Raw genomic sequence first — 14,539 nt, forward strand, 5'->3', positions numbered from 1 at the left:
TCATTTCACAAACATTTCTAGAGAGAGGTAGAGAGAGAAAGAGGTGAAGAGAAGAGAAAAAGGGTTTTAGAGAGAAGAACTTGAAGAATCCAATTGGGTAAGCTTAGGAGCTAAATTGAAGCAAGAGTTTGGGTTAATCTTATTCTAAGGTAAGGGGGTTAGTTATTATCATAATCATGTACAATTTTTGCATTTTCTCATGTTGTATGAAAATGGGTTGATGAACAATTGTGGCTAAATTCGTGCTCTTGTTGTAATGTTATTTTCTTGTGCATGAATTGATGATTATGGTATGTTTGTGGGTGAAATTACATGTTTCAAAGTATGTATAAATGTTAAGTTATGAAATTATACTTAATTGATGAAATTTGATATGTTTTGGTTGAAATGAGAGGTAAATCATATGTAATTGATGTTGTTGTTGCTGAGATATGTTGTTGAGTATGATTTGAGGCTTGGGTGTTCATATACCATAATTGTTGATGAGAAATAAGATGTTATTGGTGGTTTTGTGAAATTGGTGAAGTTGAGTTAAGTGTTCATGTGAAGGACCAAATTGAACTTTGATATTTATGGTTGTTGACTGAAATTTTGTTATTGTTGGATGGATTGAACCTAGGAGAATTTCTGTTTTCATGTTGTGGTTATGTTAGTTGAGTTGTTTGGGAGAAAACGGGTTTTTCGTGTGAAATGTCGATGTTTATGCGTTTTCGCCAATAAGTGATTATGTGAGGTTTTGGAAAATGACTTTTGGGATGGTTGAAACATGAAATTTTTGTAAATTATGATAGTGCCAAGTGTTAGGAGCATGTAGGCGAAAACGGCATCGAAAACGGATTAACGGTTTGATTTTTTATGCGCGAAAACGTAGAAGTTGAATTTTGCATAGTCTGCTACTGTCAAAATCATGAAGCGATCTTACAAATCGTGGGGTGATTTTGACAGAAACAACAAATTTTCTGCATAGCCTGATGCTGTCGAATCATGAAGCGATTTCGCAAATCATGAGGCGATTTTGACAGCAGCATCAAATTTTTCTACTCAGTCTGATGCTGTCAAAATCATGAAGCGATCTTACGAGTCATGAAGCGATTTTGGCAGCCTAGAAACCTTAAAAATGCAATTTTCTTTGATCCAATTACTTCCAAACTTCTTCCTAAGTGTAGGGACTTTATCCTAATTATCTAGTGATGTTTTTATGGAAGAAATAGCTTTGTATTAAGGGCTTAGTGAGTCCTTGTGTTTTCTTGACTTTAATGAGACAATTATGATATGATCTTTGCAAAACTTGAATTTAAGTGAGTTGGCCTATGAAACGTTGATGTATACACTACTGCACTCATATGTGATTTGTGTATATACATGGTTGAGGTCCTAGAGTTTATTTATTTGGTTTTAGTTCATTTGTTCTAATCATGTAAAAGGTGATATTTCGGGTGGGAATGTGAAAAGTTGTGAAATGGGGTTTTCATACGAACTTAAGTTGTTCTTGGATTAATGTTTAATGGTCCGGAGGCAACTTAAATTCATGAATACATGATTGGTTAAGGTTGTTTGAGAACTCTCAACTTGTCTATGTTGTTTTGTCTTGGGAATTGCCAATGTTGGTCGTTTGCCACTTGACACGGTCTTTGGTCAAAAACATTTCTTGAACTAATTGTCTTATGAATTGTGGTGACTATTCTTATATGGCTAAGTGAAGTTATATGAATGAATGATTGTATTGGATATGATATTTGTCATGAGATGTTGTATGTTCTCTCACTTGGAATATGAGAATTGTTTGGAATGGTGAAACTATATCATATAGTTGATGTTGAATGACATTGTTGATTATTGATAATCATGTTGATGTGTGATGGTGAATACTATGATTTATTTGTGTGGGCATGTTTGCTTGATAATGCAATGTTGTGGAGATAATCAATATAATTGGGTGTTGTCCTATATATTGAGGTTGAGATTGTGAATTGTTGTCGCATTATCGAGTCCTTATACATGTCCATGCATCATAGTCGTTGTTGCTGCAAAAGGGATGACTCTTTTACTTCGAGATTATTGTAAGGCAGGTGTGAGCCCTTACATACGATGTGCAAGTGGCATCGGAAGGTGACGACCTTGTTGAGATTTGGTACCACATGCATTTATGTGTCAATAAGTGCATATCATAACATGAGTCTTATGTGAAATATGTGATTGGTGATGAAATGAGATGAATGATTATTGATGATATTGGTGATTGGTGATTGTGAATGAATATTTGTGAATTGATATTTGTTCCTGATACATGTGATTAGTGATTGTTCATGAAATATGATAATGATTGTTCATGGCTTATGATTTGCGATTGTTCATGAAGTATATGATTGGTGATTGTGTATGAATAACTGTGAATTGATATTTATTTATGATACATGTAATTGGTGATTTTTCATGAAATGCGATTAATGATTATTCATGATAAATGTGATTGGTGATTGTGAATGAATAATTGTAAATTGATAATTGTTCATATGATTGATGAATATTGATGTGAGATATTGGGGTGTGATGTGAGTATTAATGTGTAATTATTATTGATCAAGTGCATGATGTTTAAATTGAAATATCTATGTTAACTGTTATTTGGATTATGATAATGTAATACTTACCCCCAGTGGATCTGTTATGGACCGCCTGCCTATTTGTATGGATGGGTAGACGTTGTGCAGGTTTAGTTGCTTGGTGAGTTCTTGTGCTTGGTGGATATCGGAAGCTTCCTCCGATATCGATGTCGTGTCGGCTCTGATCTAGGCTTGTCGTGTCGGTCTAGATTAGGTTGTTATGTTTCCTTTGGATTATTATATTTGTTGATGACTACCCGTATGTTTGGGTTTTGAGATTTATCTTGAGACATGATTTATTTGCTCATGGCATGTATATATTTGATCACTCTGATTTATATTCCGCTGCGACTATTGAAGTTCATATACATGTCTATCGGGTTTTGAATTTTGAATAAGACGTAATCTCTATTTCTTGAATAAATGTATTATTCGCATGTTTAATTGCTTTAATAGAAGTAGGGTGTTACAGTCAACCTTCAACTACTTCTTTTGGAAATCTCAGTGTTATCAAAGTCAAAAACTGCGTCCAATTAAAATATCTATTCTCCTATGCTGTAGTTAAAGAACTTTCCCACATTTCTAAGATTGAAGTTTGTGAGTGCAATTCTCTGAAGGAAGTAGTGTTCGGAGACAACAATTCAAGTGCAAAAAATGATATCACCGATGAAAAAATTGAGTTTCTTCAATTGCGTTCTTTGACTTTAGAACATTTGGAGACACTTGATAATTTCGCCTCTGATTATTTGACGCATCTTAGAAGTAAGGAAAAGTTTCAAGGTGTAGAGCCGTATGCTTCTACTACACTGTTTTTCAATGCTCAGGTATGCTATTTTGTTTTTAGCTTCTTTAGATACAAATGATATAATTTTTAATTTTGTGATATGTACAAACAGATTGATTCATGAATAAACTGGTACGTTTAGTGAAGAATTTTTTTTTTTGAGTAAATGAACAAGATTAATATTTTCTGTTCAAAACACTATAATGCTTATTTTTTTTCCCACAAAACTACAACAGATGTGATAATAAAAGTCATTTTAAAAATTTTAAGTATACTATTTGTTAAAAGTTACTTTTTATTCTTAAAAAATATATTTAAATAGACTTCATACTGTTTCATAGTTTTTACTTTTTAATTATACTATTAGTTATACGTTGTTTCAATGTTTCATATTATAAGAGTAATGATTTCTGCTAATTTGTTTTTATGTAGGTTGCATTTTCTAATTTGGATACCCTTAAATTGAGCTCACTTCTCAATTTGAATCAAATTTGGGATGACAATCATCAATCAATGTGCAACTTGACTAGCTTGATTGTGGATAATTGTGTTGGATTGAAGTATTTATTCTCATCTTCTTTGGTTGAAAGTTTTATGAATCTCAAACACATTGAAATAAGTAACTGTTATATGATGGAGGAGATAATAGCTAAAGAAGATAGAAATAATGCTGTAAAAGAGGTATGGTAATTCTATTATTGAAAACATCCAATTTTTTAAAATTGTAATTTAAATAATTATTTATATTAATAGTGGTTATTCATGATTTAGGTTCATTTTTTGAAATTAGAGAAAATCATATTGAAGGATATGGACAGCTTGAAGACAATATGGCATCGGCAATTTGAAACATCCAAGATGTTGGAGGTGAACAATTGTAAGAAAATTGTGGTGGTTTTTCCTTCTTCAATGCAAAACACATATAATGAGCTTGAGAAGTTGGAGGTTAGAAATTGTGATTTAGTTGAAGAGATATTTGAATTGAATTTGAATGAAAATAACAGTGAAGAGGTTATGACACAATTGAAAGAGGTTACTCTAGAAGGACTGTGGGAGTTAAAAAAGATATGGAGTGATGATCCTGAAGGAATTCTTAGTTTTCAAAATCTAATAAATGTAGAAAGAATCTAGTGTGAATGCAGCTCCGGTATTTGCATTTAATCAACTAACTAGTTTACTGCTTTGGGGCTTACATAAACTCAATGGTTTCTATGCTGGAAATCACACTCTGCTATGTCCATCTTTGAGGAATGTTGATGTTTTCAAATGTACAAAGTTGAATTTGTTTAGAACTCATTCTACAAGAAGCTCCAATTTTGGAGATGACAAACACTCTGTTTTAAAGCAACAACCACTTTTCATTGCTGAAGAGGTATGCATATCAATATAATAAATGTAGGACTTGTTTTTTGTTTTTCTCTACAGTAAGGAATTAGTGTTATTCTTTTGAAATACCAAACAATAATTATTATACTTGTATTCAATTGAATAATTCTGATTCATTCAGCTTTTACAATTGAATTAGATGGCGTGTAAAAGTATTTGACAATTTCTTGAGGAAAAAATTGAAAAAGTACAGAGGTATTGGCAAAAATTAAAAAGACAAATTTTAGTCTATAGTAATTATTGTTTAAATATGTTTTAGGTGATTCCAAACTTGGAGTTTTTGAGGATGGAACAGGCGGATGCTGACATGCTATTGCAAACCCAAAATACAAATGCCCTCTTTTGCAAAATGACATGTATTGGCTTTAATTGCTATGACACTGATGATGCTAGCTTTTCTTATTGGTTTCTTGAAAATGTGCATACTCTTGAGACACTAGTTGTTGAGTGGAGTTGCTTCAAGAAGATATTTCAAGATAAAGGAGAAATAACTGAGAAGACTCATCCACATATCAAAAGACTGATATTGATTGAATTACCTGAACTTCAACATATATGTGAGGAAGGATCCCAAATTGACCCAATTCTTGAGTTCCTTGAATGCTTAGAGGTTCTTAGTTGTTCTAGTCTGACAAATTTGATGCCTTCCTCTGTCACCCTTAATCATCTCACAATGTTAGAGGTAATAAGATGCAATGGGCTAAAATATTTGATCACAACTCCTACTGCACGAAGTTTGGACAAGCTCACTGTGCTGAGGATAAAAGATTGTAATTCACTTGAAGAAGTAGTTAATGGAGTAGAAAATGTTGACATTGCATTTATTAGTTTACAAATTTTGATGTTGGAATGTTTGCCAAGCCTCATCAAGTTTTGCTCTAGTGAGTGTTTCATGAAGTTTCCATTGTTGAAGAAAGTAATTGTGGGGGAATGTCCTCGCATGAAGATTTTTTTCTGCCAGAGACACAAGCACACCAATTCTTGGAAAAGTTAAAATTGCAGAAAATGATTCAGAATGGCATTGGAAAGGAAACTTAAACAATACAATATACAACATGTTTGAAGATAAGGTATGTTGTTTATTCAGAATGGCATTTGGGTTTCTATTTTCTCTTGTTTTCTTTGGATGCATAGTAGTTGATTTTTTCTTTGGGGTGCAAAATCGCTCAAAAAAAAAAGAGGGGGTGCAAAATCGCACAATTAGCAAAAGATAGGGGGAAAAGTGCAATTAAGCCTTTATATTTTAACGGAGATGAATCATTCGATCTTAACCTCGAAGACGAGTGGAAAATAAATTGATTTAATTTTTAATGAAGATGAATAATTGGAGGAGAATAAGAAATGTTAACCTCATAATTTTCAAATGTTAGCGCAATAAAAATAACGCTTGTCAGACTACCTGAGAACCAGCAGACTTTTTTGAGGAATGACGCTGATGTTGTTCATGAAAGTGTTTTAGCGCAATAGTTGACAAAATCTAACTAATTTTCATGAAAATATAAATTTTATAAAAAAATATGATAATTTATACGTGTTAGTGCAATAGAAAGAACTGACAAACGGTTAAAAAAAATATACCAGCGTCAGCTCATCCAATGCTAGTATATATATAAAGCACGTCAATTGTCCTCGTGAGCTTAGCTCAGTTGGTTTGGACAATGCATAAAATATGTAAGGTTCGGAGTTCAAACCCGACCACCATATAAAAAAAAAATAAGCACGTCAATTGAACGGCAAATTAGCGTTTAGATAAATATAATGATAATTTAAATTATCATTTTGGGAAAAAAAAGATATACGTGGTTAATTATAAAACAAAACACCGTAGAACTTATAACTACTAACGCTTAATAATGTTTAGAAACTAAAAGTCGTATTTTATAGGTGATTGCAGCATTAGCTAAAGACAATCTACTCAGTAACTACCAACTACTAATATTTCTTTTGACTTTCTATTTTTTTGGTGGTCGAGGTTTAAACCTCGAACCGTCAAAAGTTATTATGCATAAGTCATTTCCTTATGCACCCTGCATAAACACTTTACAAAACCATTAAACAATTATTTTGGTCTCTCATATAAGACTATCAAAACCATTAAACCATAATTATGGGTTCAATAATAATTTGAGTGTATAACATCTTAATCATTATTTAAAACCATGTAACAATAATAATTTCATTAAAAATCATTACACAATTATCTTCGTTTCACATACAAGACTATCAAAACCATTAAATCATACTTATGGTTTCAGTAATCCATACCCTGAAGTTTGTTTCAATTCACCAACAACCCTTTCTGCAAATCAAGTGTATTGTATGACAACGATGGAAAATGGAAATTGATGTGGTTTGTTGTTGCTGTTGAGTGTTCCTCATTTGATGTGTTCGTGTCAGTGTCAGTGTCGCCGTGGACACTTGAATGTTATGCAAATGTTGACGGTTACCAAGTTAAGCATATGTATGTATTGTTTTGCTAAAAGCTTAATCCAAATATTAAAGACTTGTGCATATATGTGTTGCCATGACCACATATCAGTAAAGTGAACACGTGAATTGCAGAAATAACCTGGCCATTAATTAATGAAAATCCGGTATCGTGCCGGAAAAGATGAAGAAACGGAATTGTGGTTTCGCTTGGGGGTGTATGACAAAATGGGTTGGGGTGTACGAAGCAATTATGTTGGGATACCGGTTAATGGATCATATATTAATTCGCTTTCTCTAAAAATATAGAAAAAGGGGGTTTGTGCACCAATATCTGCCATAAAAGGTCCCAGCCATAGTAGTTGAGAAGCTATGCGACTTAATTCCAACATAATTACTCGTATATAGCTGGCTCTTTTAGGTACTTGAATATTTCCCAATTGTTCCGGTCCATTTACGGTTATTGCTTCTGTGAACATAGTAGCTAAATAATCCAACGTGTTATATAAGGTAGATATTGTATAATTGTTCGATTTTCCACAATTTTTTCCATACCTCTGTGTAAATAACCCAATATTGGTTCACAATCAATAACATCTTCACCATCCAGAGTAACAATAAGTCGAAGAACACCATGCATCGATGGGTGTTGAGGCCCCATATTGACTATCATGAGGTCTTTTCTTGTAGCTGGCACATTCATAGGTTACTCGATTCATTCTTCCATGAATCGTTAAAAAAAAAAGTTCATCAAAATTCAGGATCTAATAAATCGAATAATTGAAAATGATTCTTGAAATTAACGAATTTGTGAATCACGAATACCCAACTGATTTATTAATTTTTTATAACGTATTTTATTTTTCTTTGACAAATAAGACAGTAGTCGTTGCCGTTTTCCTAGAATTATATGTAAACCCCTTTGAGATAAATAGTCTTTTGGGTGTAATTCCAAATGTGAAGTAAGTCTTAGTATCTTATTATGGAAATTGAATACTTAAAATTTTTTTTTTTTTTTTTGTGAAATAACATGTGTAAATGAATTTTTTTAACATAAAATGAAATGAAAGCTTTTCTCTCCCCTCTTTTTTGGTAGATATTTTTATTGATCAGTAATAGTAATGACACTAATTTTTAATTTTGTATATAAAATTATCTTAATTTTTTTTTTCAAATCAATTATATTATTATATTATTAAGGAATGTAATTCAAATAAATAAAATCAAAAGGATAAAAAAAATAAATATTATATTTATTAATTGAATCAATAAAAAATTCTATTGTCTTGTCTATTTCAAATAAAAATAAGACCATCGCATTTCTTTTTTTAATTTAAATTTATATTTTTATATATATTTTTTTATTCACATATCAGATCTGTTACAAAAAATATTATGATAATGATAATATAGAAGATAAATGTAGATTCTAAATTAATCTTTCAATCGAGGATACATATGTATCCTTAATTTACTGAAATGGCTTCCATTATGGGTATTAAACCAATAGCGGTTTATACAAGCTAAATCTTCTATTTGGCCAAAGAAATAATTTAAAATTCATTAGTTTTTTTGTTTCGCTATCAAGATCTTTATTTTTTGCCAAAACTTGAGAAACATTTTTTATTTGATTCTCATTGTCATTTATTGTTTTTCTATGCACAATATTTCTATTCCTAGGATTGAAACAAGTTAGAATTCTCAATTCTCTACGGCGTCTAGTGGACAAAATATTTTCAGGAACAAACAAATCATAAAGATTTTTATCTTTATTTTATGTTATCTTTTGATCAACACGACTTTTTTTCTTTTTCCAACTCCAACTTTTTTGCCTCTTACTCTTATGAATCAACGATAGTCTTATGGTTTGATATAGAACAGATTGTTCATGCTTTTTTGTAGGCAGGCGAATAAGTTCAATAAAAAAGATTAGCCTTTCCTTCAAGTCCTCAGTGTCCCTACATTCTGTGTAACAAAAATCCTTCGTAATTGAATCAACCAGCATTTCTATATCTAGCTCTAGCTTTTTAATCGACATTATTACAATTTTTTTAAATTTTTTCATTCTAAGAAGGAGACAAAATAAGGTTGTATTATCCATTCCTATTTCTTCGTCGGAACTATCACAGTGCAAATAAAAACCCAAATATTTTGATAGTAAGAAATCTCGTTCTCCCTTTAGATCGGTCCTGTATTTAGAATCTGATCCTTGAATCTGATCCTTTATAATAGTATGAGCCAGATTTAAGATCTTCATCTACTGTATTCACGTATTCTTCCATTGTTAACTCTAAATTATCAAGCTGCAAAACAAAGAATTTTATTGGTAAGATCCAAGGATTCATCTTATATTCACAATAAAATTTGCTTAATTTTGAAAAGAACCAAAATCCGGGAATAAGGAAGTTATTCTTCGGTATAGAAGTCTTTTTCCTTTTTACATTCATTCCCATCCATTTGAAATACTTTCTATCAAGATTTTTTTTCCAGATTTTTTTCCATATCTAGAATATCACATTCTTCTAGATAATTTTGGATAGAGATATCGCCTATTATATCCAAAAATTCTTTTCTACATGGGTTGTAATTATAAGAAATCGCTTGGTTTTTGTTTCCTTGCGGTGATCTATATCCATAAATATTGGATTTTTTCTTATCCGCAAAATGAATATATTGATAGGAGAAAAGATCATATCTATATTGTTTTTTAATTTTGTTTTTAATTTCTATTTTTAATAAGTCTCCTTCTTATTCTTGTTTTTTGGAAAGAATTAATTGATTTTTTTTCATATAAATCATATTCAACTAAATCTTTATTTTGAGCCACACGATGTTCATTGATTCTATTCCTCCAGTTTTGTGATACTAATCTCGACCATCTGTTTTCAGGTAAATCATATTGATAATGAACCTTTAACCAATTTGTCCATTGATTCATTAACGAATCGGTATGTTTCTTATGTCTTAATTTGAAATTATATGTTCCTTGTATTCTAAAAAAATAATCATTTATTTCATTCTTAAGAAAAAAAGATCTTCCAGGAGATTCAAAAATAGATCTTAACTTAAATTTATATCCATTACTAACTTGGATTTGTGATAATTTATAAAATACATATGCTTGTGACAAAGAAGATACATCCCAAGAATTCTTTGAATTCATATTCGTAATATTCCTAGATTTGTCTATAATCGACATAAATGGAATTATACTTTGATTTTCAATTCTTTCTGCTTTTTTTTTTTGTATTAAATGGATTTTTTTACATTTAGTATTTTGTCTGTTGATTCAAGAAATTCAAGAAAACGTTGTCGATGGATCCTAGCAATACTATTGATACATAAAAGGATATCTATGTATACCCCTTCTATGAAAATTTTGAAAAAAGAATAGAATTTACGTATTAATCGAACAAATCTTCTATGTAAGATTTGCAAAATATTTTTTTTTTTGTAATTCTAATCTTTTAGCATCATAAGTAGTTTTGTTCAAATTCAAATTGATCTCTGAAGTTAGAATCCCCTCTTTTTTTTCTTCTGTCATCGTTTCTATTTGTTTTATGATTGTCTTTGTTTTAACATTAAGATCTTTTATCCTTTTTACTGTGAATGAAGAATTTGTCCAATTAATAGATTCCATTTTAACAGGTGATTCCTCAATCACCTCAATCTTTGAATTATTCTTACTAATTGTTGAAGTTTTTTTGCTTTCACTCAGTACATCTATTGTTTTGAACCTAAATAGAATACTTTTAAGAATCCTCTTGATGTTCCAGTTTTCTATTTTTTTTTTAACATAGTTCGAAACCATTTTTTTCTTTCATTTAAAAATTTTAGAACTAGAAAAAAACGCTTTTTCAAATCTTTTTTCATTCATATCCTATCAATTCCATCAAGAGTATCTTGAATCCATTCATATCCTGTCAATACTGAATTTCTAAATGATTAATAATTCTGTCAGCGTAGGCATTTCCTTCTGAATTTCAAAGATTCAAACATTTAAGCTAGCTATTTCTAATGTTCCAAGTGACACAATGATAAATTGGGAAGTAGATATAACCAACATGTTATCCGTTTAAATGCAAATATTCCTCCAACTATGCTCGTATGGAGTCTAAAAAGTGAGCATGACCGTCGTAATCTATGCACACAAGGTCGTTGATATGCCTAAATTAGTAGCAAAACCTGCTACAGATTGGCATTCGAGTCGCTGAAAATATCTGGACATGAAGCGTTACCAGGACACCCATGGGCAACATCGCTTCTGTTAAATTTAACCCGTTTTTAAGCCTCTCAAGCATGGCCATCTATTATGCTAAGTTCTGGAGTTCCTCAGCCAACTAATCACAACATAATCATCTTTATCCCACTGAGGAAAGTTAGGAGCAATTACCAGAGGAGGAATTAATCCAACTCTGTTTTAGTATTATTGACTGAGTCATGAATGTTACAAAACGAGTGTTTATTCCACCATTTTATCTTGGACTTGAGAATTTACAATTTTCTGTGAAGGATGGATTGATTGCCTCCTATAACTAACATTTTTCAAGCACTCCATTATTTTAATTTTTCTTTTGCAATCTTTATGAGAGTTCCAAATAGAAAGGAATATGAAGTTTAGGTGCTCACAAAAATTGTTTAGAAGACTAACTAAAATGGTAATGGTCAAATTTTGTGTGTGTGAAACTATGAACGGAGGTCTTCTGTTTTAAAGCACCAAGGGCCCGTGTGGGCTTGTTGACAATTAGTTATATCCAACCAAAGGTCTCTTCTAAGAACATATGATATTTTAATGGAAAATATGGTTTTCGGATAACATCCCTCTAATGGGCATTGGTTGGATCATTTCTGGACTGTTTTCTAATCTTTTTTATCATTCTATTCTCTATATTAGAAATAACTACTTGAAATTTTTCAAGGTTAGGAATCTCATGTCGATGAGTATTTTTTACTTCATCTTCATAGTCAACACCCCAGCGAGTTAAGATTGAGAGATTTTTACGCATGCAAAGTCGAAGGAACTGTTCCATCTTCTGTGGGATATCAGCTTATGAACTATATTTTACTACTACATTTGTTTGAATTAACACGCGATACAATTGTTTTTGCAGGTGGGATTTGGCAGTTTCAAGCATTTAAAACTATCTGAATATCCCGAGTTAAAAGAGTTGTGGTATGGTCGACTTGAGCATAACGCATTTAGGAGTTTGAAGCATCTAGTGGTTCATAAATGTGATTTTGTATCCGATGTGCTCTTTCAACCTAACTTGCTAGAAGTGTCGATGAACCTGGAAGAATTAGATGTGGAGGATTGTAATTCATTAGAAGCAGTTTTTGATTTGAAAGATGAATTTGCCAAAGAAATTGTTGTGCAGAATTCTACTCAATTGAAGAAATTAAAACTATCTAATCTTCCAAAACTGAAGCATGTATGGAAAAAGGATCCACATTACACTATGAAGTTTGAAAATTTAAGTGATGTATCTGTTGTGGGATGCCATAGCTTGATAAGCCTCTTTCCGCTCTCAGTGGCTAGAGATATGATGCAACTTCAAAGTCTTCAAGTAAGTAACTGTGGGATTGATGAAATTGTTGTCAAGGAAGAAGGAACAGATGAGATGGTTAAATTTGTGTTTCCTCATTTGACTTCCATTAACCTTAAGTACTTGACCAAACTTAAGGCATTCTTTGTTGGGGTTCATTCTCTTCAATGTAAATCATTGAAAACGATCAAGTTGTTCGCATGTCCAACAATAGAGCTATTTAAGGCAGAGCCTTTGAGACACCAAGAAAGTTCCAAAAATGATGTGCTTAATATCTCAACGTATCAACCTCTTTTTGTGATTGAAGAGGTAAGAGTAGTGTCAAATGTCATATTTTACAAAAGCTTGTCTATTACGTTGGTTGAATGAACAAATCTACAACTTGATTGTTTCAAAAGCTGATAATATTCTACTTGCAGGAGGTACTTACAAGTGTAAAGAGTACAACTCAATTTACCCCGGGGCTCAGAGAGTTGGACTTATGGGACCTGCCCAAGCTTAAATATATATGCAAAGAAGGATTTCAAATGGATCCTTTTCTGCATTTTCTTGAAAGCATTGATGTTTACCAATGTTCCAGTCTGATAAAGTTGGTTCCGTCCTCTGTTACCTTTAGTTACATGACCTATTTGGAGGTAACAAGCTGCAATGGGTTGATAAATTTGATAACACACTCAACAGCAAAGAGTCTTGTCAAACTCACAACAATGAAGATTCAAAGGTGTTATTGGCTTGAGGATATAGTGAACGGTAAAGAAGATGAGACAAACGAGATTTCATTTTGCAGTTTACGATATCTAGAACTAATTTCTTTACAAAGGCTATGTCGATTTTGCTCATGCTTATGCCCCATTAAGTTTCCCATGCTGGAAGTTGTAGTTGTCAAAAAATGTCCTCAAATGAAACTTTTTTCATTGGGAGTGGCCAACACACCAAATCTTCAAACTGTAGAAATTGATGAAGAAAATCATTGGGACGGTGACCTCAACCAAACCGTAAAGAATCTGTTTGATGACAAGGTATGTTTTATTTTTCTCCACCAATTTATTTGCTTTCGGTTAGTTTAAGACTATCTAGCTAGATCATGATCATTTTGAGGGTCGAAAAAATGTAGTGTAATACACAAAAATATTATACATAGGACCTTATTTAAGTGCTTATGGCATAAGGGTTTATCACATGAAATGTAATGTAATAAACCTTATTGTTGATAGCCTTTTATTCATGTTGTACCGTATATCTCAGTTTTCCTAAGGCTTATCAACCCGCTCAAAGTTATTTTGGTTTTACCTTTTTGTAAATTTCCACACTTTTAGTAGGTGATATCGAATTATGAACTACATTTTACTACTACTTTTGTTTGAATTAACACGCAATACAATTGTTTTTGCAGGATGGATTTGATGGTTTAGAGCATTTATTTTCCCTATGAAAAGAATTGTGGTATGGTCGACTTGAGATTTGTTCATTCTACTTCATTCTACTTTAGGGGCTGATATATTTGTTAATTAATTAATGTTAACATTTTTTTTTTTTGAAGGAAATTAATGTTAACATTTTGTCAACAGGATGTCCCACATACTAATTAATATGCTGAATGATGAGACAATCATCTATCCTCACATTTGCAAGGTACCCAACACCAAATCATTTTTTGTAATGTACATTTTAGTCCTTATTTTAAGTGTTAAAATCAAATACTTGACATATTATAAGGACTATTTTTAATATAAATAAATTTTGCAAGTAGTAAAATAAAACAACAAGAATCAAAAGAAAAAAGATGGATAAATGCA

At 31.6% G+C, this 14,539-nt stretch overlaps 1 protein-coding gene across 1 annotated transcript; it reads left to right on the forward strand.

The window, feature by feature from the left end:
• The first annotated feature begins 2,968 nt into the window (after positions 1-2,968).
• On the forward strand, positions 2,969-14,202 carry LOC25482794 (disease resistance protein UNI). The gene is made up of 7 exons (XM_039834187.1): positions 2,969-3,427; positions 3,820-4,068; positions 4,159-4,759; positions 5,033-5,843; positions 12,312-13,052; positions 13,163-13,762; positions 14,137-14,202. The coding sequence occupies exons 4-7, from the start codon at positions 5,829-5,831 to the stop codon at positions 14,173-14,175; spliced, it is 1,395 nt and encodes a 464-aa protein (XP_039690121.1). The 5' UTR covers positions 2,969-3,427; positions 3,820-4,068; positions 4,159-4,759; positions 5,033-5,828; the 3' UTR covers positions 14,176-14,202.
• The last annotated feature ends 337 nt before the right edge of the window (positions 14,203-14,539 follow it).

The sequence above is a fragment of the Medicago truncatula genome, chromosome 1 (assembly GCF_003473485.1).
Source record: "Medicago truncatula cultivar Jemalong A17 chromosome 1, MtrunA17r5.0-ANR, whole genome shotgun sequence".
In the NCBI taxonomy this organism is placed as follows: domain Eukaryota; kingdom Viridiplantae; phylum Streptophyta; class Magnoliopsida; order Fabales; family Fabaceae; genus Medicago; species Medicago truncatula.